General features: G+C 36.3%; 1 protein-coding gene and 1 long non-coding RNA gene across 2 annotated transcripts; both read right to left on the reverse strand.

The window, feature by feature from the left end:
• Nucleotides 1-53: 53 nt before the first annotated feature.
• On the reverse strand, nt 54-4,285 carry LOC139953541 (uncharacterized). The gene is made up of 3 exons (XR_011787986.1): nt 4,114-4,285; nt 3,181-3,328; nt 54-2,596 (listed from the first exon to the last, which is right to left on the reverse strand). It is a non-coding gene; the product is annotated as an uncharacterized lncRNA (long non-coding RNA).
• Nucleotides 4,286-4,811: 526 nt separating this feature from the next.
• On the reverse strand, nt 4,812-11,896 carry LOC139953528 (FGFR1 oncogene partner 2 homolog). Its single transcript, XM_071952971.1, has 5 exons — nt 11,826-11,896; nt 10,579-10,740; nt 9,927-10,181; nt 8,539-8,652; nt 4,812-7,614 (listed from the first exon to the last, which is right to left on the reverse strand). The coding sequence occupies exons 2-5, from the start codon at nt 10,711-10,713 to the stop codon at nt 7,192-7,194; spliced, it is 927 nt and encodes a 308-aa protein (XP_071809072.1). The 5' UTR covers nt 10,714-10,740; nt 11,826-11,896; the 3' UTR covers nt 4,812-7,191.
• Nucleotides 11,897-14,073: the final 2,177 nt, after the last annotated feature.

A 14,073-nucleotide genomic window follows, 5' to 3' on the forward strand; every position in this document is an offset into this window, starting at 1 on the left:
AATAATAGACAATATTTAATACAAATTATTTGTCAAAATATCACTTTGTGACAATTAATAAAATTACGAGATAAAACTCACAATAAACTAGTGCAGTAATATTAATAATAATAATAAACAAGACTAGTAAAGCGCATTTTACAAGATACAGTGCGCTGGTAAGAGAGCTACGAAAAAGTAAGTTTACAAGTAAGACAATCTATTAAACAAGAATGACTCTATATATAGGCCAGAAAGTTTTTTTTTCAACGCTAAGGTTGAAAACTCACAATTAAAGTGAAAGAAATAAAAAATGCCTTAAATTTTGACATTACAAATTAAATATAAATATTTAATTTTTAAAGTCAAAATGTAAGGTATATTTTATTCCATATAATATATATATATATTTATCCTCTCGGTTAATTGTCCTGCCTCCAAATTACAAAAACTTTAAACACTCGAATTTCTAATTCCAACATTACAGAATTTTGTCCTCTAGGTTTTCAGTTTACTGTAAAAGATGCTAAGTCAGATTTTTGACCCCAAACATTAAAAAATAATTTTTTTTGATTGAATGGTATTTCAAAGAGTATCCGCTCTAACGAAAAAAGGTTTAACTTTTACTTTTAATGGTCAGGAACCATGAAAACAATTTAAAACGTTTCTTATAAAACACATAAGAATTGGTCACGTGATATATTGTTGGGATCCCGACAAAATCTAATTTTGAGCACTTTATTTCACTGCTACTAATAATTGGCAGACTTTTTCGAGCAATGGCTCAAATGAAAGCTTGTAACTTTCTCCACCCCCATCAAAATACCTATTGAATTTTAAATCAAAATTTTGGGGTCAAATCGATCAAATATCTGACATAGCATCTTTAAACATTATTTTCAGCAGGCAAACACATAATTGCTTAATTGTAGGGGTAACGACCCAAATCAACTATGTAGAACTTTCCAGATGTTTTTCAGACATGTTTCTTCAAAATCAGTATGTTTTCAAACTAAATTTATAAGATGGCCTTTTTTTATCCTGCAATCCTGTATCAAACCTTTAAAGGCACTGGACTTTTTTGGTAATTGTCAAAGACCAGTCTTCCCCCTTGGTGTATCTCAACATGCACAAATAAACAAACCTGTGAAAATTTGAACTCAATTTGTTCATTGAAGTTAGGAGGGAATAATGAAAGAAAAAAACACCCCTGTCACACGAAGTTGTGTGCTTTCAGATGCTTGATTTCGAGACCTCACGCGTGAGGTCTAAAAAGGAATTTAACTATTTTGCTGAGAAATTACTTCTTTCTCAAAAACTACGATATTTCAGAGGAAGCAGTTTCTCACAATGTTTTATGCTAACAATTATCTTGAGTAATTACTAATAGTGTCCAGTGCCTTTAAGATAAACAAAGCATTTATCCGCATTTTTTTCGGTGTCAAGTTATGCCCATCATTAAGTTTGAATCTTGTTAAAATTTTCAACAAATAATTAGTGGTCACACTCGAGCTGAATGATAGTTCTGCTTTGGCCAAAAAACAAAACAAAATACCAGTTTTAACACGGGTCCTCATGCAACAATAAAATAAGTTTGGTGGGTTAATCTGAAGAATTTGTGGCCTGTTTGATTTGAAAAATGGTTTCTTTTTCTTCAAATTGGTCCAAACAAAGAGGTAGCAATTTTTCCTACATATTATAATAATAACAATAATAATAGTTCCATACCTCAAGGCACAATACACTAATCAAATAATTTGGCCAAATAACAATAACGTCATGTTCTTCATAACAAATGGGCAACATTTTTTTATTTTTTTTTATTTGGCCAAACAAAAAGATAGTCATGTTTAATGTATCCTGTAATAACAAGGCGCGTACGGTAGTTTGAGAAAAAAGAAGAAGTTTTTGTTTGAATGGTTTAAGCCTGCAGTGCCACATACATTTTACCCTTGTTCGGTGTAATAGGAAACATTATTATATTTTTGTTTGGCCCAACTATACAGTTTTCCCAACATCCAAAATTCTATTCCTTCCAATTCACAAAGTAGCCTTGATTTCTACACCCTTGACAGCAGCAGCGAAACCTACGTGGTTTCTTTTTCACAGTTGGACCAAGCAAACAGGTAGCCTACTTCCCACATTACACTAGTTTGATAGTTTGGGCCAAACAAACATAATAATAATGTTACACTGAATTTGGGTAACAGGTGGGCAACATTAAAAATTGTTTAAAAAAAAAAGGTGGGCTATACAAAAATAAAGTTTTGTTTCACATTACACTGAAAAAGGGTAAGTAAACAAAAGTATAGTAATTTTCCAATATTTTGATATATACCCATTGTGAAAACATTATTATATTTTTGTTTGGCCAATCAATCCTTACTCAAAAATAGTATTTTTTTCCAAATTACAAAGCAGGTTTTTTATACTCAGCCTTAACTTCCACACCCTTGACAGCATCAGCAAAACCTGCACAGGTTGTTCACTCGATCAAGTTTGGAGTAGTATTTGCCAATAAAGATGTCACAGAGGATCCAAAAAGCGCCAAGGGGTTAAGGGATGTCCATTCTGATGAATCCACTCAGAGGCAAAGTGTCTCTCATATCTCGGTTTCCTAAAATGCAAGACGAGAAGAAGATCATTATTTCATCAGATACACCAGAAGTTGACCAAAGAGTAAATGTCAAAGTACATACCAGCTCTGTTCAGAGCCACAACGGGATTCAAACAAACTGATGAAATCTACTCAAAAAAACTTAAAGTAATTTCCTAAGACAACTGTGCAAGAAGAACACTAAGTATGCCAAACAAAACTATGGGCCAAACAGAAATAAAGTTATGTTTCCCATTATAATGAAAAAGGTTAGTACACAGGTGGACAAAACCTTTTCACTTTTTTTTTTTTTAAAGTTTGGCCAGACAAATAAAAAGTCATGTTTCCAAATACAACCTAAGGTAGTAGGTTGGTGGGCAAAATATTTTTATTTTTTTTACAGTTGGGCTAAACAAGGTAGCCACGCTTCCAAATCATACTAATTGATGGTTTGGCAATAAAAAGAAGTTCAGTGTTACTTTCACAAACAGGAAAACAAGGCATTTGTTCCATTACACCAAGGCTAAGACTAGGGTAAACAGTGTAGCCTCTGTAGTCTTTGTGTTATTCCACTTCCAGGCCCATAAACAAAATCTCAAGCTTACCAGGTCCATCTTTCATAAGTTTAGGTTGGGTGAGTCCATTGTACTCTCTCAGTCTTAGTCTCTCTGAAGCATTACAAGTCAGATAAGATGGATGGATCTGTGTGAAGATGCTCTCCTTGATCTTGTTGAAAGCCTTAAGTAGCAACTCCTACACAATACAAAAATTACAATAATTTGATCAATCATAAATATAATGTGCCACCAATGGAGACTGGTTTCTCAAATAATCAGGGTTTGTGGCTCCCAAAGTTTTTTAAAGGAAAATAAATTGTGAAAATTTATGGTGTAACTAAAGTCAGTGTCCCTCATCTTGGTCATGCCTAATCAAACAGTCACTGTTTATTTTCAGTTCAGCTGCCACCAGTATTTTGCGTGGGATTAACCCTGCCTCGGTGTGTGTGCATACATATAAAATAACAGGGCCTGAACTGAAGGAAGTGGACAATTTCTGTACCCTGCCAAGTCTACTTTTTCATTTATGATTGAAAATTGAAATAAATAAGGGCCCTAAAACATTAACTCACACAACATGAGATTTATAATACTCTTGGTAAAAATGAATGAAAAAGTTTGGGAGGGAGGGCACAATCTCCTGGGCACAGACAATCAGGCCATCATGCACACCGGCAAACAACTGGCAAATCACTACACTACTGTCACTGTGCTGTGGCAACAATTGACAGTCATAACTCACTAGAATTTAGTGGCTCTGTTCCCGAGTGTGGAAATGTATGCGAGAATTTAAGCACGAGAACAGAAGACCATCAATACTAATTAATCATATTCAATCATTTTATGCAATGACACGGACATTCTACTTCTCTGCACATCACTGACTCAGTGACTGACACTAGCATGACTAGTGACAGTGATGACATCCTTGACAGACTGTCTTGCGCCTTTTGGCGGTTCATTCAATCAAACAAAACTTACTCAAAATGCCGGGTAGTCTGCCTGAAGTTTACACCCATTCTCCGGCTGGCTGTTCTCTGTGATTTGATGTATATTCCCATGGTGACATTTGCATTCGCAGACGACGAACAGAAAACGGCATACTGATTTACAAAATCGTCCAAATCATAACAACAACAAAGATGCGTTTTCGTTGCAGAAGTCAGTATCTATACAGGCAGTCTAGTCCCCCGTCGTTTGCTATTTCCTGCCCGTTTCTTCATACTAATATCCACGTAAAGAAAATAGTTTAGGGACCATACCAAATATTATGTAACTTCTCGAATGAGGGCGCTATTTACATTTTATTTATTTGGGGGCCAAAGTTTTTGTCGACCTGAACTAAGAATTTAATATTCATATTACTTTTGAACTAACTTTGGCGTTTGCTGGAGAAACATTCTGCTTAATTTGATGCAGCAAACATTATTATTATGATACAGTAGGAACTTCTAGTGCTTTTGAAATAATGATTGGTATTTTATTTCTGGGGAAAAAGGCAAACAAAAAATGCGTTTGGTTATCCAGCAGTTTTGTGAAATTTTGCCAATTCAAAGAGATGCAGTAGCTTTTTGTATGATTTGATGCAAAGCTATTATTTGGGGAAATATCGGTTCTTGAAAATAATTATAAAGTAGGCACAAACTGAAGAAAGAACTCATCATATTACGGGGGTAAGTCCAGTATTTTAATCACAATTTTGAGTTACGATTTTATGCTCTGTTTTATTTAACTTGACCCAGTACAACAATAATAAGCTATCAATAACATGCGAAAATTAGGCAAAGAATTGATAGAGAAACAGATTCCCACAAAGTCCAGCGTTTTAATCAAAATGTTATCAACTTTTGTTGCTCTAAAATGATGTAGTTTGCTCTTCTGCCTTTTTATAGATAGGCCTAAACGTAAAAAAAAAACAAGGGTTATGTCCCGGCATTTTATTTAAAATTTTAGTACATTTTTGCGCCGATTGTCATCAAAAGTGCAAGGCTCCCTTTTTAGTTTTTATCAAAATGTTTGCAAATTTTCAACAAACATGCAGTAAGCCGACTCCTTACAATTTATGTTGTTTTGGTGGAAAGCTAGCCCTTTTTTTATCAAAATCTTGAACCCGTTTAAAAAAAAAAAAAAAAAATGCAAGGCTAGGGCCAAGTAAAAAACACAACATGTTTAGCGTCCGGATTTCTAAGAAAAAGAAGCAAAATATCCATTGGTTTTTATACTGTTCAAACACACAATACATAAATACATTTTGTCAAGACATTGAACATGATAGTGGTTTTATTTGTTTTTGGTCAAGGCAAGCCAAAAAAGAAGTAATGTTTAGCGCACCAATTTTTGAAAAAAAGGAGTAAGATGGTTTCACCTTCTTTTAAAATGCCTCTTAAGGCAAAATAAATATATACAAACAACGCTAAACACGTTTTTTTTTTGGTCTATGAAATATTGAATTTTGACTCATTTTCAACAATAAATGTAAGGTTTACCCCCGACACTTAATATTTTTTTAGGTATCTGAAAGCACACAAATTTGTGCAAACAAGTGTGTGTTTTTCTTTCATTATTCTCTTGCAACTTCAATGACCAACAATTGAGCCAACATTTTCAAATATGTTTTATTTTATACATACTATTATGCTGGGATACATCAAGTGAGAATACCGGTGTTTGACAATACTACCAAACGTGTCCAGGGGTGGATTTCACAAAGGTAGTCCTAACTTAGGACTAGTTCTAGGCAATGCTAAGAGATAGGACCAGTCCTAAGTTAGGATGAGTTACTGGTCCTAACTTAGGACTAGTCCTAGGCAATGCTAAGAGATAGGACCAGTCCTAAGTTAGGATGAGTTACTGGTCCTAACTTAGGACTAGTCCTAGGCAATGCTAAGAGATAGGACCAGTCCTAAGTTAGGATGAGTTACTGGTCCTAACTTAGGACTGGTCCTATCTCTTAGCATTGCCTAGGACTAGTCCTAAGTTAGGACTACCTTTGTGAAATCCACCCCAGTGCCTTTTAAGAATATAATTTATAGCTGTAAATTAATCATAATTACAGTAAAGTAATTTACCGCTGGTTCCATAATACCCAGTTATTAATTTTCTAATCAGGACTCAGAAATAAATAATGTAATTAAAATTTTGCTATCATTTTTTTTTACAAAAGTTTCAAAAACTTCTGTTTCTACATTGTTTGACAATAGAATGTAAAAAATAAAAGGTACAAAGACATTTATGTATCAAATTTTAGCCCATTTCTAACAAAAATGTAGAGCTTACCCTTGCAATTTTATGAAATTGTTGCCCATTTCCAACAAAAACTATTACAGCCCCATGCGATTTCTTTTAATTTTGTTTGAATTGCAACAAAACTGCATCTTAGCTTAATACCCCTTGCACATTTATCAATTTTTTTTCTCCCATTTTCAAGAAAAAATGCAAGGTTTACCCCTTGTGATTTTATCAAAGATTTAAATCAAAACTATCATCGTTGGATAAATGCATTACATTTATAACGAAAATAGACTGATGTCGGTCTACCAGTATACTGCAGTATTAACCAACCGACAGTTTTAAGTATTTACAGCTGTGATTTTGTGGAAGACCTAAACTACAAAGTACACACCGAAACATCCAACGATAAACTTTTTATACAAATTTACAGTTTACAATTTACAGGTATTTACAAACTAAATTAACTTGATAACAATACGAGAGAGATGGAGGTCTAGTACCTGGACTGAATGATTGACACGGCTTCAAAACTTGCACGAAAAATCACCTCCACTTCCAAATGTCAGTCTTGTTTTCTCAGGCACCTCCAAAGATCGCCATGACAATGCGAAAGGCATTGGAAGTGTTGAATACCATGGAAACCGATGGTTGACTACACTTTCAAACGAGTCATTCAAGCGAGTACGTCACTGTACATTGCTTGTCAGTGGTCAATCAGGAGTCGACTAAATGTTCGCACTCAAACTTGCTCATGTCCAATGCACATTGTCTTTCTTGACCTCTGACCTTTGACCTCTGATGACCCCAATGAGGTAATCATCTCTCTCTCTAAGCGTCTGACTCTGTATCATCCATGTCCAATCCAGCGGTCATGTCATCAAAAGCGCTTAGGACACTCTCCACCTCTTCATCGATCAAACCTCCGCCTCCCTGCCCCTCAGCGACCCTCCCTTTACTCGCGTCCTCCTCCACTGACGTCTTGACGCCATCTGTCTTCTCCCCGGCTTCACTCTCCAATTTTGACGAGTCCTTCTCCGTGTTTGATGAGGGGGTGAGATTAAGCTCGGTCCTCGTTGGGGTCGGTTGATCCGTGGGGCCGCTGACGGCATCTTTGTTGTCGGTGATGACAGCCTTGGCGGCGGGATCCTTGGAGGGAGTGTTCTTCACGTCTTCCCGCTGCGTAGCAGGGCTGTGGACCGTGTGGACGGCTCGGCTGATCTCAAGGAGCTCGCGAAGACCTCGATTTTCAACCTGAGAAAAGAAAGTTATCAGTAGGATTAGAAACTTTGCATGGTGGAAGTATCGGGCATGTACGCTTCGTTTTTGAAAGAGCAAGGACACCAAGTAACTTTCTCCTTGGTAAAGGGCACCCTATGATTGAGGAAATTGTAAATTTCTACTGAAGCATTTCAAGGGCACCAAGGCAATAACAAGGGGGCATGGAGGCTTTCGTTGCCTCCGTGAGGTATCAGGCCTCGATGACTCTTTTAAATCGTTGGTACTCTCTCAACTTTTACCAACAAACTAAAAACTTGTTCTCTAAATGAATACTAACGCGATACTGATGTATTTGTATGCGGAAATAAAAACTGCTTTATTTTCTGTCTAACACCTGTTTGTTTTGTCCTGTATTTTAATGCCTGTCTGTCTTTTTTGTCTGTCCGTTCATAGGCTGGGGAACAAAAGCTGTGCTTCAACCCGGACCTAGATGTTGCATCTTGTTTAAAGTTTCATCTTTTAATCTCTTTTATATTTACTATAATTTTGACAATCTTACTCTGTATTATCAGTATTTGCAACATTGAATAAACAAATCTATCTGTTTTAGTCTGTCCGTTCATAGGCTGGGGAACAAAATCTGTGCTTTCACCTTTAATCTTTTATATTAACTATAATTTTGAAAATCTTACTCTGTATTATACACAACATTGAATAAACGTATCTATCTATCTGAGAGGTTTGAGGTAGCACCGTGTGAAAATCTTTTTTGAGAAGTGTTGGTTCTAAAAAGAATTTCATTAAATTAGATAAACTTCGTCACTATGTGAGGGGTTCTGCAAAAGTAGACTGGTGCGGAATCAACTGACAATTTGGCTCCCCTAATGCAAGACCGAATTACTTTGAAAAGCCAAACTCGAGCCCGCCTGTGGGCGACTGAGTGAGTTTTATTCCTACCTGAAGTCTGGTGAGTTTCTGCTCAACATCGAAGGAGGTTTTTTCCTCCAGGAAAATCGCTTGCTTCATTACGGCGGCCATCTCTATGATCTTAGCTGTTGTTGCGATTGACATCTGCAGAGAAATGAAATAGTTTAGGATTAACTCAGGCTTGGAGTTTCATCTTTAAAAGCGCAAGGCCTTTTTTATTTGGCAGTAATAGTAATATCAAATAATTGCAAATGACAAAAAGATAGTACGAAGGATTTTTAAAGAAGAATTTTACAAGAACATTTATATAGGTACAGAAAACAGTTGTTATTATACAACAAAAATATTCACAAAATAATTCATTCAAAAATACATGATTTTATAAGCAAGAATTAAGGGAAGGAAAACATTTGTTATTATACAACAAAAATACTCACACAGTGAAATTATTCAAAAATACAAGATAAGCAAGCAATATGGGAAGAAGACAAGTTATTATTAGACAAGAAAAATACTCACAAAATAATTTATTTAAAAATACAAGATTTTATAAGCAAGAATTAAGGGAAGGAAAACAGTTATGGTTATACAACAACTACATTCACAAAATGAAATTGTTGGAAAATACAAGATTTAAGCAAGAAATAAGGGAAGAAAAAGGTTATTATTATACAATGGGACAATTATTATTCATTATTGGTTTAAAAATGCAAACATGCAAATTATGTAGGTACACCAACAGCAACAAAACTTATTTTGTTGTTGTTGGTGTAAACTTCATAATTTGTAGTTCAAAATGCAAGATCATTTTAGCAGGAAATATGGAGAGAAAACAATTTCAAAGATTTACAAATTATGTAGATACACAAACAACAACAAAAATATTTAAAAATGCAAGATCATAAGCAAGAAATATGGGAAGAAAGCAATTTCAAAGATACAAATTATGCAGGTACACCAACAGCAACAAAACTATTTTGTTGTTGTTGGTGTAAACTACTTAATTTGTAGTTCAAAATGCGAGATCATTAAAGCAGGAAATATGGGAAGAAAGCAATTTCAAATATTATAAAGATAGAAAAGCAAGAAATAATGGACGAAAATAATTCAAAGTTAAACAAATTATGTAGATACACCAACAACAATAAAAATATTGAAAAATAGACAAGCGAGAAATATGGGAAGAAAACAATTTCAAAGTTAAACAACATATGAAGGTACACCAACAGCAACAAAAATATAAAAAAATGCAAAGCAAGAAATGAGGTAAGAAAACATTTCAAAGATTGTACAAATTATGTAGTTACACCAACAACAACAAAAACACATACTTTAAAAGACAATAAGCAAGAAATAAGCTCATGGTGTTATAAATGTCTTCATTATTATTAATATTTAAAATTTGATAGTATACTTACTTCTTGTTGCTCAGCATGCTTCTCCAAGCAGTCTTTATCAAATCTATTCGCCATCAGCATCCGACATATCTGTTCTCGGTAGCTACTCATGATGAGGTCAAGAGCCGACTGGTGTTCCTCTAGCGCCACGCGGAGCTCCCGGTTCTCTCGCTGCAGCTCGCGGATTTGTCGGTTCTCCTGCTGGATACCGAGGATGAGGGCGGAGCGTGGACGGTGACGAGCGACGCTGTTCATCTCTTCCACTTCCTCCTGGTACTACGCAGAGAGAAAAAGCGGTGAAAATCAGAAAGTCAGTTTTGTGTGTCATAAAAAAAACAGGTGTTTAAGATTCTGAATTTTTTTTTTTTAAACCGATTTTCTAGTGAGAGAGATCATCAGAACTTTTGAATCAACTAATAACTGTCTGTAATGTGATATCATCAAAATTGATTGGATTTTGACAAAAAATTGCACTTAAAAGATTATTAGCCACAGTGGTATTTTACATCCTTTTACTGTGAGGTTAGAGTGACTGTAGATTTAGAGAATTTATTTTATTTTATTTTAAGAGTGGTCTCCCCTCCTAGACGCTTTGGATTGCGGCTCTACGAAGCTACATGTACATGTACGAAGGCTTCAACAAATTGTTGATATTTTCATGATCTTGTCTCACCTGTTTCATGGCTTCAATCCGTTTGTTGAGAGTGGACGATTGTTCAATCAGTGAGTCGGCCGCGTTGTCATGATCCCGTAGTCTCTCTACCAGTCGCTTAGCGTCCGCTAACACTTGGTCTATTGTCAGACTCATGGTGTGTTCATAGATCTCTGACGATGTCTGTAAAATTAAAAAGTAAGAACTTGAATAATGCAAACAAAATTATCAGACTGGTGTTTCGACCCAGGCAGCAGCAGAGTCTTTCTTCGAAGGCTAAATACTTGAATAATGACTTGACAACCAGGGACCCAATTTTAAAACGCTGCTTTCAAGCTTAACGCTAAGCAAATTTTGTGCTAACGGTAGCAGAAACATTTGCTTAAGTATCCTTAAGCATAAGCACATTTCACAGTGTAGCACACCTCTTGATGTGATTACGGTTAGCAACGCTATAATGAGTTCAATTAGATCTCTATTTTATGATTCAGAAGTGAATTGAGAGGGGCAGTAAATATGTAGGTTTCTTTCCAGCTATTTTATCGTGTCTATCATTCAGAATATCATCATAATTTGGACAATGTTTAGAAGCAAACATGGGACGACAACCACAGTAAATTACCAACATGACCAAATTATGGTGGAAAAGGGAGCGTTTGCCTACCGTCTAGTACGACAGTCGGCGTCATGATGATTATTGACAGCACGCGTCGTTAATTGAATACATATATTAAATAATAAAACAAGAAATAGACATAGAAAAGGTTCATTGCGATTCAGAACCGCAATGCACTGTGAGAAGGCAGATCGGGCAGTTTGGTATGCGATTTATGTTGTCATGCACGACTCGCACAAGCATCGCCTATTATCTTGGTGACATGTGGGTTCAACACACAACAGCACCCTCTCATTTCTCAACATTCAATTCAACAATATTACCCAAATTAAATTGGCCAAATCTGCATCTTACCCCTTACAAAAGTTCATAGAATAATGAATATGAAATCCATAGTGCGAACGCTTGAGCGGTTTAAACAATTCTTTTAGTTTAGGTTCGGATTGCTAAAATTAAAAACAAAACAATTAAAGGTTTCTCACGGAACTGGTGCAGTGTTATTTTGTATTCCAATTTCCGCATCAGATTTTGGCCGGCACAATAATGGATTACATTAAGCCAGAAATGCGTATGATTCATAGTTTCGGGTATATAAAGGAGCTTTGAACTATTAATAACATATTGTTCGAATAAATATTTGTCTTAAACTTACCAAAAACTATTTATTATTGCCTCAAAAAAACACTGCGCCCAGCCCACACATTCAATTCAGGTAAAACATTTCTTGTCTTTTCCGTTAGAGGGCGCTATGCATCTCAAGAATAGAGCAAAGAGCTGCGCCAGCCCCCAACGCACACAAAAAGTCATTTGAATAAAAAAGCAAATAATGGGCTGTAACAATAAAATTATGACTGTGATGAAATGTGAAAATCTAAATTTCTGATGACAGAGAATGATTATTTGAAAATGGACTTTATTTTTCTTTACGGATAAAGACATGGGCCCAGTCTAGTAGTAGTAGTCTAGTAGTAGTAGTACACAACTAGTTCGCCGTATCAGCGGACGGAATGCTCCTCTGGGCGGGGGTTGGGGGGAAGGGCGGCAGGCAGTCATTACATGATGAACGGAGTTTCAGATTATCCTATTTCAATTTTGAAATGTATTTATTTTAAGATTTTGTTGTGCTGCATGTGTACTTTTGTCTCGAGTGACCAAACCACGATCAACAGAAAGGGCAGTCAGGTTTTTTTTGTCCCTGCCTTTCGATCACCTCTCTAGCTGTGCCCGGTTCGAATCACGGCGGGACTGAGGCCTTGCGTGGATTGGGTTTTTCAGTCCCTACCTGACTTGGTTTTCCCATGTCTAAAAACTGAAATTTCTTTGTTGTCTTTTTTAGAAAAAGTTGGTGTGGTGTGTTTCCATTAGGATGGTTTGCCAACTTTTATTAATTCAGATTCGGGGCCCAATTGCATAAAGCCTGTTAGCACACAAACTCGCTAAGCACAGACAAGTTTTGCTTAGCAGAAACAGGATACTAGTTAGTCTGCATTGTTGCGGCTGGTGCCTGACTTAAAGGAACACGTTGCCTTGGATCGGTCGAGTTGGTCTTTGAAAAGCGTTTGAAACCGTTTGTTATGAAATTAATATGGTTAGAAAGATATTTTAAAAGTATAATACAATGATCCACACAAATTTGCCTCGAAATTGCGTGGTTTTCCTTTTAACTCCCATAAATGGCCGACCGTGTTAGTCGACGAGGTAAAAGGAAAACCACGCAACTTCGAGTGATAACTTGTGTGGATCATTATATTCTACTTTTAAAATATCTCTCTAATCATATGCATTTTATAACAAATGGCTACAAACGCTTTTCAAAGACCAACTCGACCGATCCAAGGCAACGTGTTCCTTTAAGTTTTGCTAAGCAAAGGAATTAATTTGTCAAGCAGTATTTGCTTCAAAAAGCTTTTTGAAGTTTGGCCCTGATAATTTGTAATAACCATCTTGGTTTTCTCAGCCAGTCATCTATAGTCAAGCCAGGGCCAACTTTTATAGAGCCGTTTAAGCAAAATAATATTGTTTAAAAAAATCTGCTACATATGAAATTGTGTTTTAGCAAACCCTTTTTTTGGTGAGCATATTACGGTGCTTAGCTAGTTTTTGTGCATGAGCAGCTCTATGAAATTTGGCCCAGGCTTGAATGAAAGGTAAAACAGTCTGCTCCCTTTTGGGATAATCATTATATTCAATACTATTAAGCACTGGGTACACGACCAGTTGATCTGTTTTTTCGATCAGGGTCCCACACGATCAATCACTTTTTACTCTAATTATGCTGAGTTTCCATTCACTTAATAAAGTAGAGTAGACCTGCAGGCCAAAGTGCCTGTTAGACATTCCAAAGGCCTGCCCTCGATACTGTCAAAAATTGCGTGGTAATGTAATGAGGTCCTCAGTGGTGGACAGAGATGGTAGCAGGACTAACGCAAGTCTACTTTTGAAGATGCCCCTTGGATGGAGTGATGATACACGGCAAGTGGTTTTTCAATAAGGTGTTATAAATTTACCCATCTTCCCCGAGTAGTCACACCACGGTCCCTGCATACTTTACATCTTCACCAAGTAGTACACCGAGAAGCAAGGGGACCTAGCCAGGGATTCCGGGTGGTTTTACGGGGGGAAAGCTGTGAAAATCACCGGCGTATAAAGAAGGTCGCTACGGCACCTCGCGCAAGGCTTTTCGGGGTTCAGTGGAAAATTAATTTGCTGAGACACCACGGTCTGTTTCGGAGGTGTTTGAGTGACACGTTTGCCGTCTATGTTTTGAAGGACATTAGAAGAATTAATTGGAATCGGATGTGATGATTTATGGTCAGTACTTTATGATTTATTATCTCACTTTGTTTTTGTTTAAATTGAAAAAAATTGACAGAATAACTACTAGTTGGTTTGTCAGTGTT

Source organism: Asterias amurensis, chromosome 22 (assembly GCF_032118995.1).
Source record: "Asterias amurensis chromosome 22, ASM3211899v1".
In the NCBI taxonomy this organism is placed as follows: Eukaryota; Metazoa; Echinodermata; class Asteroidea; order Forcipulatida; family Asteriidae; genus Asterias; species Asterias amurensis.